At 44.8% G+C, this 13,904-nt stretch overlaps 1 protein-coding gene across 7 annotated transcripts in view; it reads right to left on the bottom strand.

Moving 5' to 3' along the window:
* LOC110533635 (active breakpoint cluster region-related protein) overlaps positions 1-13,904 on the bottom strand; it is a 244,852-nt gene that overhangs the window by 121,601 nt on the left and 109,347 nt on the right. For all 7 annotated transcript variants that reach the window (XM_036990050.2, XM_036990049.2, XM_090186342.1 and 4 more), the window contains 3 exons: positions 11,224-11,409; positions 2,992-3,099; positions 2,587-2,647 (listed from right to left, as the gene is read on the bottom strand). In XM_036990050.2, coding sequence (XP_036845945.1) covers positions 2,587-2,647; positions 2,992-3,099; positions 11,224-11,409 — 355 coding nt within the window. The remainder of the gene's footprint in view (positions 1-2,586; positions 2,648-2,991; positions 3,100-11,223; positions 11,410-13,904) is intronic.

Below are 13,904 nucleotides of genomic sequence, written 5' to 3' on the forward strand. Positions count from 1 at the left end.
ATTAAAACGTACTACCCTCTCCACTACTGTCCCGTCGATGTGGATAGGGGGGTGCTCCCTCTGCTGTTTCCTGAAGTCCACAATCATCTCTTTTGTTTTGTTGACGTTGAGTGTGAGGTTATTTTCCTGACACCACACTCCAAGGGCCCACACCTCCTCCCTGTAGGCCATCTCGTTGTTGTTGGTAATCAAGCCTACCACTGTAGTGTCATCCGCAAACTTGATGATTGAGTTGGAGGCGTGCGTGGTCACGCAGTCGTGGGTGAACAGGGAGTACAGGAGAGGGCTCAGAACGCACCCTTGTTGGGCCCCAGTGTTGAGGATCAGCGGGGTGGAGATGTTGTTACCTGTCTCTGTCTCTTTCTTCTTCCTCTCCTTCTTTCACATCTCAGGAGCCAATCCTGTTACCAACCAGATCTGTGACACTAAGCTGATATCCCAGGAAGCATTGCAGCGGAGACAGAAAGAGAGATGTGTTGTGACAGACTGGGTGAGAACCGAGAGAGAGATTGCAAGATGGAGAAAAATATAGACAGGAGAATATGCTAAAAAAAAGCCAGAGAAATCCAAGCCCCTGTTGACATGTTGACTGAACATCCTAAGCTTTGATAATGAGCTGCTTATGATCTCTGACTAACACTTCACTTACTTATTCTCCCCCTCCCCAAAAAACTCCCAGCTCCTGCTTTGTACTGACTCAACAGCCTTCGTCTCAGTCTCTTCATCTCCAAGGACTCAGTCAGGAACTCTGCAGTGCTGACAGAAGCACAGTTCAAAGTGAGAGGAAAGAGAGGAGAAGTGGAATGAGGGATGCTGATTAGAGGAGTGATGGAGAAGTGAGAGATGCTGATTATAGGTAACCAATAGAGCTTCACAGTGGGGTGCCTGTGATGGAACCATCAAGGTCACTGGGACAACCTGACAGACAGCTCCTCCTCAGTAACCAGGGTGTCCATGTGCGTCAAAGCCAATCAGCAGTCCTGGATATACAACACAGAGAGAGATAGAGCTCTCTCCCTCCCTCCCTCCCTCCCCCCCAACATTCTGTGAAATTGCATAGCGCCAAATTAAAAATACAGAAATCGTAATATTAAACATTCATGAAAATACAAGTGTCATACATAATTTAAAAGCTTAACTTCTTGTTAATCCAGGCGCTTTGTCAGATTTCAAAAAGGCTTTATGGCGAAAGCACACCATGCTATTATCTGAGGACAGCGCACTGCACACAAAAGCATTACATACATTTTCCAACCAAGCAGATGCATCACGAAAGTCAGAAATAGCGATAAAATAAATCACTTACCTTTGAAGATCTTCATCTGGTTGCAATCACAAGGGTCCCAGCTACATAACAAATGGTCCTTTTGTTCGATAAAGTCCTTCTTTATATCCCCCAAAAAGTATGTTTCAATGGCGCACTTGACTCAGTAATCCACCGGTTTCCGTCGTTCAAAATGCATTCAAAATTAATCCCGTAAATTACCAATAAACTTCTTCTAAACAAGTCAAATGTTCCTAATCAATCCTCAGGTACCCTATTATGTAAATAAAACATAAAATTCAAGACGAAGAATACCGGAGACCGTTACCGGAGATAAATAACGAAGCACGTGCACTAATCGGAATGCGCTACAAACACTACAGCCAAAAGGGGATCCACTTAGAAAAACTACAAAGTCTTTCAAAAAAACAAGCCTGAAACTCTTTCTAACGACTGTTGACATCTAGTGGAAGCCCTAGGGACTGCAATCTGGGAGGACTTCCTTTTTATATTCCCATTCCCAGCTATTGTAATCAGATGTGAGCAGAAAAAATAATAATTCTGGATGGATTGTCCTTGGGTTTTCACCTGCTATATCCGTTCTGTTATACTCATAGACATTATTTTAACAGTTTTGGAATCTTTAGAATGTTTTCTACTACCAATGCATACCCTAGCTTCTAGGCCTGAGTAACAGGCAGTTTACTTTGGGAACTCATTCATCCAAACACTGCCCCCTAGCTCAAAGAAGTTAAAGGCCCAATGCAGCGGTTTTATATCAATATACAATATTTCTGGGTAACAATTGAGTATCTTACTGTAATAGATTTCTATTCAAATGGGAAAAAATTGCTTTTAAGCAAAAAACAATTTATCAAGCAAGAAGTTTGCTAGGACTGTCTCGGGGTGGGGAGTGGCAAACTAAAGACTGTTACCGGAGAGAGGTTTGGAAATCTCTTTGTTATTGATACATTAAACCAATTCGACGCATGGTGATGTCACCATGGAAAGTCAAAACTCCCGCCCTGTGTAGATTGTATTTTCAACCAGCAACTATTAGAAAATAACACCGATACATTTTTTTCCACACTTTTACAGTGTTAGTTTAATTAGCTGTTGTACAATATTATTTAAAACACAGGAAAAACACAATATTGACTGCACTGGGCCTTTAAAAGAGCCATAGCAGCTTCAGTACCTTCAGACACACACATCTAGATCAGAACACTGATCAGAACACATCTATTATATTTATGTGTTTTTCTTACTCTGTAAAATCCACAAAAGTTTTTAAAAAGTTTTTAAAGAACGCATCTCCTTACCTTCCATGGTGACATTTGTGGTACAGTCCTTAGAGTCCTTGGGTCCCTTTACTTTCAGGTTCTGGAAGAAAATGTATGATTTGTGATTACTGGTGTATTACAGTTTTAGCAGTATAGGAATTTAGAAGTATAGGAATTTAGCAGTATAGGAATAGGGTATAGAAGCAGGACACAAGCACACAAACAAACAGCCTGACTGAGGCAGAGTTGAGCTGAGAGGACTAATGAAGAGGAATGGGGCTGCAGTAGCAGACTGCAGGGCTGGACAAACACACATAACAAATATACACACACAACTCACCACACAACTCACTATACGAGTACAAATTGTAGTACTCACAACTGATATAATTTACCGGCTGGCTGGCGCGCGCGAGAGAGATAGAGAGAGAGACCAGCACTTACCTCAGAGATCTTCTGGAACTGGGTGTTGGCCTGGCTGCATTTCTCTGCTGTCTCCACCGCTGTCTTGTAGTTGTCAACAAAGGCCTTGTACACCCCCAGCTGGCTGGCCTGGAGCACAGAGGAGAGGACACAATATTAACACCGTGGAGAGAGGAAGAGGAGGATGAGGAGGAGAATGAAAGGTGGCATCTGGATGAAAAATAAGACTAAGTCAAATCAAATGTTATTTGTCACGTGCCGAATACAACAGTGTAGTTGCTTACTTACAAAGCACTTAACCAACAATGCAGTTCAAGAAATAGAGCTAAGAAACTTGTATTTTATTTAGTAAATATTAACAAAATAACAATAACGAGGCTATATACAGGGGGTACCGGTACCGAGTCAATGTGCGGGGGTACAGGTTAGTCGAGGTAATTTGTACATGTAGGTACAGTAGGGTGAAGTGACTATGCATAGATAATGGACAACGCGTAGCAGCAGTGTAAAAATAAAGGAGGGTCATTATAAATAGTCCAGGTGGCCATTTGATGAATTGTTCAGCAGTCTTATGGCTTGGGGGTAGAAGCTGTTAAGCAGCCTTTTGGTCCTCGACTTAGTGATCCGGTACCGCTTGATGTGCGGTAGCAGAGAGAACAGTCTATGATTTGGGTGACTGGTGTCGTTGACAATTTTTTGAGCCTTCCTCTGACACCACCTAGTATTTAGGTCCTGGATGTCAGGAAGCTTGGCCCCAGTGATGTACTGGGCCGTACACACTACCCTCTGTAGCGCCTTACGGTCAGATGCCGAGCAGTTGCCATACCAGGCGGTGATGCAACCGGTCAGGATGCTTTCGATGGTGCAGCTGTAGAACTTTCTGAGGATCTGGGGACCCATGCCAAATCTTTTCAGTCTCCTGAGGGGGAAAAGGTGTTGTTGTGCCTTCTTCACGACTGTCTTGGTGTGTTTGGACCATGATAGTTTGTTGGTGACGTGGACACCAAGGAACTTGAAACTCTGGACCCGTTCCACTACAGCCCCGTCGATGTTAATGAGGGCGTGTTCGGCCCGACTTTTCCTGTAGTACTTAATAAGCCCCTTTGTCTTGCTCACGTTGAGGGAGAGGTTGTTGTCCTGGCACCACATTGCCAGGTCTCTTACCTCCTCCCTATAGGCTGTCCCATCGTTGTCCATGATCAGGCCTACAACTGTTGTGACGTCAGCAAACTTAATGATGGTGTTGGAGTCGTGTTAGGCCACGCCGTCGTGGGTGAACAGGGAGTACAGGAGGGGACTAAACACGCACCCCTGGGGGGCCCCGGTGTTAAGGATCAGCATGGCAGATGTGTTGTTACCCACCTTTACTACCTGGGGGCAGCCATTCAGGAAGTCCAGGATCCAGTTGCAGAAGGAGGTGTTGAGTCCCAGGGTCCCTTAGTGATGAGGTTTGTGGGCAATATGGTGTTGAACGCTGAGCTGTAGTCAATGAAGAGCATTCTCACATAGGTGTTCCTTTTGTCCAGGTGGGAAAGGGCAGTGTGGCGTGCGATTGAGATTGCATCATCTGTGGATCTGTTGGGGCAGTATGCGAATTGGAGTGGGTCTAGGGTTTCCGGCATGATGGTGTTGATGTGAGCCATGACCAGCCTTTCAAAGCACATCATGGCTACAGATGTGAGTGCTACGGGGCGCTAATCATTTAGGCAGGTTACCTTCGCTTCCTTGAGCCCAGGAACTATGGTGGTCTGCTTGAAACATGTAGGTATTACAGCCTCGGTCAGGGAGAGGTTGAAAATGTCAGTGAAGACACTTGCCAGTTCCACTCCTAAATGAAACTTCTGTATTCTAATTATAACTCCCTATAGTATACCCACGACTGGAGAAGGGTATTGAATGACGCAATTCAACTCCCTCTAAGAGGAACCCAATCAGATTGCTATACAATGTAAAGCTACAGCTTGCTATACGGGGTAAAGCTACAGCTTGCTATACGGGGTAAAGCTACAGCTTGCTATACGGGGTAAAGCTACAGCTTGCTATACGGGGTAAAGCTACAGCTCGCTATACGGGGTAAAGCTACAGCTCGCTATACGGGGTAAAGCTACAGCTTGCTATACGGGGTAAAGCCACAGCTTGCTATACGGGGTAAAGCTACAGCTTGCTATACGGGGTAAAGCTACAGCTTGCTATACGGGGTAAAGCTACAGCTTGCTATACGGGGTAAAGCTACAGCTCGCTATACGGGGTAAAGCTACAGCTCGCTATACGGGGTAAAGCCACAGCTCGCTATACGGGGTAAAGCCACAGCTTGCTATACGGGGTAAAGCCACAGCTTGATATACGGGGTAAAGCCACAGCTTGATATACGGGGTAAAGCCACAGCTTGATATACGGGGTAAAGCCACAGCTCGCTATACGGGGTAAAGCCACAGCTCGCTATACGGGGTAAAGCTACAGCTCGCTATACGGGGTAAAGCCACAGCTCGCTATACGGGGTAAAGCTACAGCTCGCTATACGGGGTAAAGCTACAGCTTGCTATACGGGGTAAAGCTACAGCTTGCTCTACAGGGTAAAGCTACAGCTTGCTTTACAGGGTAAAGCTACAGCTTGCTATACAGGGTAAAGCTACAGCTTGCTATACAGGGTAAAGCTACAGCTTGCTCTACAGTCTAAAGCTACAGCTTGCTCTACAGTCTAAAGCTACAGATTGCTATACAGTGTAAAGCTTTAGAGACAGAGCACCACATGTATTCCATTGAAATGATCCCTCCTGAGATGCTCCTCTCTCTCCCCCTTCTCCCCCCTCTCTCCCCATCCCCTCTCTCCTCCCCCTCCCCCCCTCCGCTCTCTCCTCTCCCCCCTCTTCCTCTCTCCTACCCCTCTCCTCCCCCCTCTCTTTCCCCCTCTCTCCTCCGCCTCCTCCCCTATCCTCCTCTCCTCTCTCCCCCTCATCCCCATCCTCTCTCCTCCCCCCTCTCTCCGTCTCCTCCCCCCTCTTTACATTGTGTTTGGTGGCTCCCTCACAGACAGGCCTGTTTAAATAGTTAGTTGCCACGCGACACACACAGTGACTCGTGGGGGCACACACACACACTAAGGTTGAATGGCAGGAACATGATTACCAGGATCTGGCTTCTCTACAGCCTCCGCATGATGAATCAATGCTCAGGGTGGGGACAGACATCCCATCTCAGGATGGAGCGAAGTTCACCATGCATGTAGACCAATCATCTCATTATGGTCACTTTTTACCTTGAGACAGGTAGAGCTACATTTGCTGCAGCACAGTAATATAAATACTAATTTACCCATCTCCATCTGGCTTTTGGGGTCACCTTGTTTTTTGTTGTTGTAAATATATATTTATTTGTTTGTTCCAGCTGCAGAGTTTTAAAGCAGTCTAGCACGCGCACATCGCTGCATTAAATCAGTGCATGCGCGAGCACTATCAATTCCATTCAAATTGCATCCAAAATAGATAATCCTGTTCTAGATTGATATACAGTATAGGCCTGTATACAGATGTCCTAGCCTACCTCTTTCGGGTAATAAATGCAATGCAGTATTAGCCTTATATTTAGCTAATTAATGGTGGGTTATCCATAATAAGTGTTTAACTTCTAGCCTCTGGCTCTTGGGTAATACACAAGCACCTGTGTTCCGATGGCCTCTCCTTAAAAAAACACTCCTTAACTCTTGGAGTCCCAAGCAGGAACAGCTAGACTAGAATAGCTTGCTGTACATTTTTTCTTCTATTTGAACAGGGATGCAACCTCTTTTTTTCGGTATGTTTAATACAGCAGGCAATAGAACTTATGGCCTAGAACTTATAGCCTACTGCGATGGCAGTCATTTATTCAGAGCCATAACCATTCAATCTTCATGAAGAGTGAAAGTCTTCCTCATCTAATTCTCATCCGTAACTCTGCCAAGCACAGATGAACTGGTCGAGGCCATCAAGATGTTTTGGCTACAGAAATTGACGATACAACAACGCAGCATAGACATTGATCATCTCATCAAGGTTTTACCTGTGGTCATAGAGCTGGGTGGAAGTGCGACAAAAAATGTAGTTTATATAAACATCAGCATTTGAATGTCTTTTTTCTTGTTATTTTATTAACAAAAGCATAAAGATGTAGATTAAGAAATACTGTACTGCTGTTTTGAGTTACAAATGTAACACTTTAGAGTACTTAAGCATCGAATACATCGCAAGTTGAGGGATTTTCACAACAGTAAAATCCCCGGGCTATAAAAAGTTAATTGTCCTGCTAATAGGAAACATTTTCATGATGGGCAACACCTGCTACAGTAGTGGAGACACAGCATCTTGTTAACATTCTTTATTATAACCACAATGTCACACATCATTTGCATCTACCATTCTAATTACTTTAAGAGTTGGGGATTTACAATTGTGAGCTTTTCAATACTAGTTACATTGTTTAAGTTTGAACGAGCAGACTTTTTTTGTAGGATGTGACATTTTTGACCAGTTGCAATTAAGTAAGTAGGCCTACTACAAAAAATCCTACTTGCAGTTGAAGTAGGAAGTTACCATACACTTAAATTGGAGTCATTAAAACACATTGTTCAACCTCTCCACAAATTTCTTGTGAACAAACTATAGTTTTGGCAAGTCGAATAATGACCAAGTCTACCTCGCTCCCTATTCCACTGAACAGCTTAGGAGTAACAAACACAAGTCCAACATTTATCGGAAACTGTTAAACTACCTGTTCACTACCCCCCTGCTCTCCGGGGATGTACAACTCAACCCTTGGCCTAACATCACCGAGCCAGCGATACTCACCGGAGTGGAAAGTAGTGGATGGCCTCGTCCACTGATCGTTGCCGCTGTGGAAGTGGGTGAGTGCTATGGCACCATGGTTTCTCTCAACTCACCCGGCTCCAGGATAGATTTTGACTCTTCAAACATACCCAAGTCTCTATATGCGATCCCTGACTCTGTTTCTGGTACGCAAGCTGTTTTAATTAGTTCCCCGCATCCAGTGCAGGCGGGAGTGATTGTTAATTGCGCTACCGAACTGACCCTAATCAAAACAAAACAAAACGGCCTAAACCCAGCCGTCAGAAAACACAGAAGATTTAACTTTGTTCAATGTGTCAATCACTCTCGAGCCAAGATCTCAGAAAAAAAATTGTAGACCTCCACAAGTCTGGTTCATCATTGGGAGCAATTTTCAAACACCTGAAGGTACCACGTTCATCTGTACAAACAATAGTACGCAAGTATAAACATGGGACCATGCAGCCGTCATACCGCTCAGGAAGGAGACGCGTTCTGTCTCCTAGAGATGAACGTACTGTGGTGTGAAAAGTGCAAATCAATCCCAGAACAGCAGCAAAGGACCTTGTGAAGATGCTAGAGGAAACAGGTACAAAAGTATCTATATCCACACTAATACGAGTCCTATATCGACATAACCTGAAAGGCCGCTCAGCAAGGAAGAAGCCACTGCTCCAAAACCGCCATATAAAAGCCAGACTACGGTTTGCAACTGCACGTGGGGACAAAGACAGTACTTTTTGGAGAAATGTTCTCTGGTCTGATGAAACAAACATAGAACTGTTTGGCCATAATTACCATCGTTATGTTTGGTGGAAAAGGGGGGAGGCTTGCAAGCTGAAGAACACCATCCCAACCGTGAAGCACGGGGGTGGCAGCATCATGTTGTGAGGGTGCTTTGCTGCAGGAGGGACTGGTGCACTTCACAAAATAGATGGCTTCATCAGGAAGTAACAAAATGTGTGTGTACGCACGGGTGTAATTTGACATCTGCTTATTAATGTCTTCCACTAACATATGTACTAAATGAGTTAACCTAATCATACAGTTACGTAAGTATAATGCACATTACAAATTATTTTATCCAATTTAAAATATAGATTAAAACGTTGCTTCTGACAAAACATTACACAGTCACAAAACACCATAGTAAGTGGAACACTGAACTAACTGTGAATCACATCAGTCTGCTCTGTCACAGAGTGGTGTTGTATCATGAGGAGCCCTAACTCCTTTAGAGACCTTCCTTATGAGGGACAGAACACTGCTAACCCAATCAGATTCAATGGAAACCTTCCCTTGCCCAATCAGGAGAAACGTCCCCACCCTCTCCACACTCTGCGGATTAATGAGCAGAGTAATACACGAAAGAGACTGGGCCTAATGTGAGATATTACATCCCATTAACACTCACTCACTGATACTACACTGTCTGCTTACACACAGACAGAGAGAGAAGCAGAGGGGGAGAAAGAAACGACAGGAGAGACAGGGAGAGGAAGATGGCGAGAAAGAAAAGACAGGAGAGAGGGACATAGGGAGAGGAAGAGGGAGAGAAAGAAAAGACAGGAGAGACAGGGAGAAGAAGAGGGAGAGAAAGAAAAGACAGGAGAGACATAGGGAGAAGAAGAGGGAGAGAAAGAAAAGACAGGAGAGACATAGGGAGAGGGAGAAAGAAAAGACAGGAGAGACATAGGGAGAGGAAGAGAGAAAGAAAAGACAGGAGAGACATAGGGAGAGGAAGAGGGAGAGAAAGAGGGGGAGAAGAGAAGAGAAGAGGAGAGAAGAGAAGAGAGAAAAGGGGAGAGAAAAGAGAAGAGAATAGAAGAGAGAAAAGAGAAGAGAGAAAAGAGGAGAGAAAAGAGAAGAGAGAAAAGGGGAGAGAAAAGAGAAGAGAATAGAAGAGAGAAAAGAGAAGAGAGAAAAGAGGAGAGAAAAGAGAGGAGAGAAAAGAGGAGAGAAGAGAAAATAGGAGAGAAGAGAAAAGAGAAGAGGAGAGGAGGAGAAAAAAGAGAAAAGAGAAGAGGAGAAGAGAGAAAATAGGAGAGAAAAGAGGAGAGAAGAGAAAAAAGAGGAGAGGAGAAAAAAGAGGAGAGGAGAAGAGACGAGAAAAGAGAAGAGGAGAAAAGAGAAGGGGGAGAAGAGAAGAGAGGAGAGGAGAAGAGAGAAAAGGAGAAAAGAGAAGGGGGAGAAGAGAAGAGGAGAGGAGAGAAGAGAAGAGAGAAAAGAGAAGGGGCGAGAAGAGAAGAGGAGAGAAGAGAGAAAAGAGGAGAGGAGAAAAGAGAAGGGGAGAGAAGAGAAGAAGAGAGAAAAGGAGAAAAGAGAAGGGGGAGAAGAGGAGAGGAGAGAAGAGAAGAGAGAAGGGGGGAGAAGAGAAGAGGAGAGAAGAGAAGAGAGAAAAGAGAAGGGGGGAGAAGAGAAGAGGAGAGAAGAGAGAAAAGAGAAGAGAAGAGAGAAAAAGAGGAGAGAAGAGAAAAAAGGAGAGAAGAGAAAAGAGGAGAAGAGAAAAGTGGAGCGGAGAAGAGAAGAGAAAGAGGAGAGAAGAGAAAAGAGGAGAAGAGAAAAGTGGAGCGGAGAAGAGAAGAGAGAAGAGAAAAGAGAATAGAGAAAAGAGAAGAGAGAAAAAGAAAAGGAGAGAAAAGAGAAGGGGAGAAAAGAGAAGGGGAGAAAAGAGGAGAGGAGAAAAGAGGAGAGGAGAAAAGAGGAGAGGAGAAAAGAGAAGGGGAGAAAAGAGGAGAGGAGAAAAGAGAAGGGGAGAAAAGAGGAGAGGAGAAAAGAGGAGAGGAGAAAAGAAAAGGGGAGAAAAGAGGAGAGGAGAAAAGAAAAGGGGAGAAAAGAGAAAAGGAGAGGAGAGGAGAGGAGAAAAGAAAAGGGGAGAAAAGAGAAAAGGAGAGGAGAGGAGAGGAGGGGAGAGGAGGAGCAGACTAGGGACTAATGGCTTGGCAGAACCTGGTCTAATTGAATGTTTATCCTAGAGGGGTATAGACTGTAGATTGAACAGAAGCAGAGTTTGAACAGAGGAATGTGATACCACCATATCTACTTGTGCTTCATTTTACTGCAACAAGGTGAATAGTCACTCAAAACAGTGATTTATTGAAACTAGACTAAGTTGTCCTTCAACTTCCTGTTCTTCAAGCCTTCTTGGGACTCACGGGGTGCAGGTTTGCATTACAACCCAGTACTACTAAGGCTGCATTTAGACAGGCAGCCCAAATATGATCTTTTTTTCACTAATTGGTCCTTTGACCAATCAGATCTGGAATAAAAGCTAACGTGAAAAGATCTGATGTGATTGGTCAAAAGACCAATGAGTGTGAAAAAGATTACAGAATTGGTCTGCCTGTCTGCACGCAGCCTAACACACCTAATTCACTAAATCAAGGGCTTGATAATGAGTTGATGGATTGATAGGTTGATTGATTGCCAGTCTTACCAGTTTCTTGAAAAGGTGTCCGACTGCGACCTTCTCATCCCACTGTTGTATGTGAGGGAGGAGGGCGTCGTAGAACTCCTTGTGGATCTCAAAGATGTCTTGGATCTTATAGAAGATGGTCTCTACCTGCTGTATGGTCAGCACCGGCTGGGACGTGGTGGCTGTCGCCTTCAGGGGGCGCATGGGCTGCACACACACACACACACACACACAGACGCACACACACAAGAGTTAATATATGTGTAATATGTGTATGTCTGTAAACAAGCACTGACACTTTCAACAGATAAATAATCATTATCCTGGGCAGTGGTCAGCAGATAAATAATCATTATCCTGGGCAGTGGTTAGCAGATAAATAATCATTATCCTGGGCAGTGGTCAACAGATAAATAATCATTATCCTGGGCAGTGGTCAACAGATACATAATCATTATCCTGGGCAGTGGTCAGCAGATAAATAATCATTATCCTGGGCAGTGGTCAACAGATACATAATCATTATCCTGGGCAGTGGTCAACAGATACATAATCATTATCCTGGGCAGTGGTCAGCAGATAAATAATCATTATCCTGGGCAGAGGTCAACAGATACATAACCATTATCCTGGGCAGTGGTCAACAGATACATAATCATTATCCTGGGCAGTGGTCAACAGATACATAATCATTATCCTGGGCAGAGGTCAACAGATAAATAATCATTATCCTGGACAGAGGTCAAAAGATACATAATCATTATCCTGGGCAGAGGTCAAAAGATACATAATCATTATCCTGGGCAGTGGTCAACAGATAAATAATCATTATCCTGGGCAGTGGTCAACAGATAAATAATCATTATCCTGGGCAGAGGTCAACAGATACATAATCATTATCCTGGGCAGTGGTCAACAGATAAATAATCCTTATCCTGGGCAGTGGTCAACAGTGTAGTCCTTTCGTGACATTAGGGCACTGCAGCATGACTAAAGATAGGAGAACACAGGACTGCTGTTCCTTCCAGCACGGAGGGAAAAACCGCTCTGAACAGACCACGATTACAGACAGGAAAAAACATCCAAAAAGGTTGGTAAAAAACATCTGTAAGCTTTATGTATTACAGTGAGATCACAGCTCTCTGAATTCTTATCTGGACTTGATAAGCCTGGGATCATCCATCTCTTCCCTCCAATCAAAACAGAATCACATCACCAGGTCAGGTCACACTCATCTCCACATCCAGGTTGAATATCAGTGTCATAACAATAACGTCACTGTTCAAAAATTATGAATAAGCTTAGAGTACATCAGCTTCACAAATGATGATGCTTTGGCCGAAATACACTTGTTTTGACCCATTGACATAACCATGAGTTATTCACAGGCTAACGCGGTGTTCAGGTAGGTAACACCGCCTTGGCAGGATGAAGCCGGATGGCTTTGTTTTCATTGAGACAGAGCCGGACAGCAGAGTCTGTCTGAACAGAGCGCTGGTGGAGGACCAAACCAGATAAACACAACCAGGAAACGGACCGTCCGGGCCCACTGGACTTTATCAGGACAAACACACACATGTCAAACAGCCTCAACTCTAGCACTGCGGGAAGATAAGCCTCAACCCTAGCACTGCGGGAAGATAAGCCTCAACCCTAGCACTGCGGGAAGATAAGCCTCAACCCTAGCACTGCTGGAAGATAAGCCTCAACCCTAGCACTGCGGGAAGATAAGCCTCAACCCTAGCACTGCTGGAAGATAAGCCTCAACCCTAGCACGGCTGGAAGATAAGCCTCAACCCTAGCACGGCTGGAAGATAAGCCTCAACCCTAGCACGGCTGGAAGATAAGCCTCAACCCTAGCACTGCGGGAAGATAAGCCTCAACTCTAGCACTGTGGAAAGATAAGCCTCAACCCTAGCACTGCGGGAAGATAAGCCTCAACTCTAGCACTGCTGGAAGATAAGCCTCAACCCTAGCACTGCTGGAAGATAAGCCTCAACCCTAGCACTGCGGGAAGATACGTCTCAACCCTAGCACTGCTGGAAGATAAGCCTCAACCCTAGCACTGCGGGAAGATAAGCCTCAACTCTAGCACTACGGGAAGATAAGCCTCAACCCTAGCACTGCGGGAAGATAAGCCTCAACTCTAGCACTGCGGGAAGATCTGCGGAAAGATAAGCCTCAACCCTAGCACTGCGGGAAGATAAGCCTCAACTCTAGCACTGCTGGAAGATAAGCCTCAACCCTAGCACTGCGGGAAGATAAGCCTCAACCCTAGCACTGCGGGAAGATAAGCCTCAACTCTAGCACTGCGGGAAGATAAGCCTCAACTCTAGCACTGCGGGAAGATAAGCCTCAACCCTAGCACTGCGGGAAGATAAGCCTCAACTCTAGCACTACAGGAAGATAAGCCTCAACCCTAGCACTGCGGGAAGATAAGCCTCAACCCTAGCACTGCGGGAAGATAAGCCTAAACTCTAGCACTGCGGGAAGATAAGCGCTATGTTACACATGGGAGGAACCAGGATCTACTGGAGGATGAGGAGGTTATGGTCTTTAAAACCATTCTGAAAAACTGGATATTGTGCTTAATGTCATGATGTTGCTCATGATGTGATGTAAGAAGGCTGCACTTTGAACATACATTCCTGCAGAGAGAGACAGGATGTGACATCATGCTGCAGTTGCATCACGCTGCAGTT

This window comes from Oncorhynchus mykiss, chromosome 10, assembly GCF_057628025.1.
Source record: "Oncorhynchus mykiss isolate SJ-2025 chromosome 10, ASM5762802v1, whole genome shotgun sequence".
Classification (NCBI taxonomy): domain Eukaryota; kingdom Metazoa; phylum Chordata; class Actinopteri; order Salmoniformes; family Salmonidae; genus Oncorhynchus; species Oncorhynchus mykiss.